The 824-nt window shown below is 42.7% G+C and overlaps 1 protein-coding gene across 2 annotated transcripts in view; it reads right to left on the bottom strand.

Moving 5' to 3' along the window:
• The window catches only part of LOC108624588 (glutamate receptor ionotropic, kainate 1-like), a 198,932-nt gene that overhangs the window by 31,511 nt on the left and 166,597 nt on the right, over positions 1 to 824 (bottom strand). For both annotated transcript variants that reach the window (XM_026813222.1, XM_026813221.1), the window contains exon 4: positions 457 to 641. In XM_026813222.1, coding sequence (XP_026669023.1) covers positions 457 to 641 — 185 coding nt within the window. The remainder of the gene's footprint in view (positions 1 to 456; positions 642 to 824) is intronic.

Genomic DNA, 824 nt, shown 5'->3' with positions numbered 1-824 from the left:
ACCTAGTAATCATTCACAATAATATTGTTTGCCTTACAAATATTCCATATAACACTCCCAAGTGCATAATATACATATTTGAGTCCCTTTTTGAGATTTTTGTTAACATACAGACAAACACTATTTGACTGATTTTTTTTTACAGTTATTGGATGAGCGTAATGATTCTAAAAAGCCATAATTCGTTTGTTCTACGTATTTTAACTGACTGTATGACATGATTGAATTATTCCGGTGTTAATCTGGCTGGGAACGTGTAACAAGGAGGTAGCGGCGATAATACCGATTAACATACTGTGGAATCTCGTAACTGGGACGCTGGCTAAGTATTTTCTGACGCGGAAGAAGAAGCGATTAGTCGAGAAGCCGAAGAAAAGGTAAGCGCGGAACGGATTTTCAACGGGGGGCGCTTAGCGACGTCTTGATGAGGGTATTATTCAGCGAGTTTATACGTACCTTGGAGAGGGTGGTCGGATGCGGATAAAGGTTGACGAGGCAGCTTTCCCGTCTGAGCCGGTAGTCCCATCGTGTCTCCAGATGCGGGATCTCCATAGTGTCGCAAATGCTCTGCACGTGGGAGGCGGTGTGCGCGCTCCGCGGACCGAAAATCGCCGCGACCCCGCTTCGTAGCAAGTGGCATACTGCAATCAAACATGACTGTTATCCACATCTGCGCGTTCTTTCTTATTCGTTCTCTTCGTTTCGCATGAATTTCATCCGAACTGATTATAAATCTATTTCTACAGTACGACGTATTTATTTATTTATTTATTTTTTTCATGGGTTGAAAACGATTTAAGGGGCTTTACTATACCTGAGTTCCC

Source organism: Ceratina calcarata, unplaced genomic scaffold, assembly GCF_001652005.2.
Source record: "Ceratina calcarata isolate Rehan_Ccalc_2016 unplaced genomic scaffold, ASM165200v1 scaffold32.2, whole genome shotgun sequence".
NCBI classification, from domain to species: Eukaryota; Metazoa; Arthropoda; class Insecta; order Hymenoptera; family Apidae; genus Ceratina; species Ceratina calcarata.
Note: the sequence above shows the minus strand (reverse complement) of the source record. Positions and strands in the feature narration are given on the sequence as shown.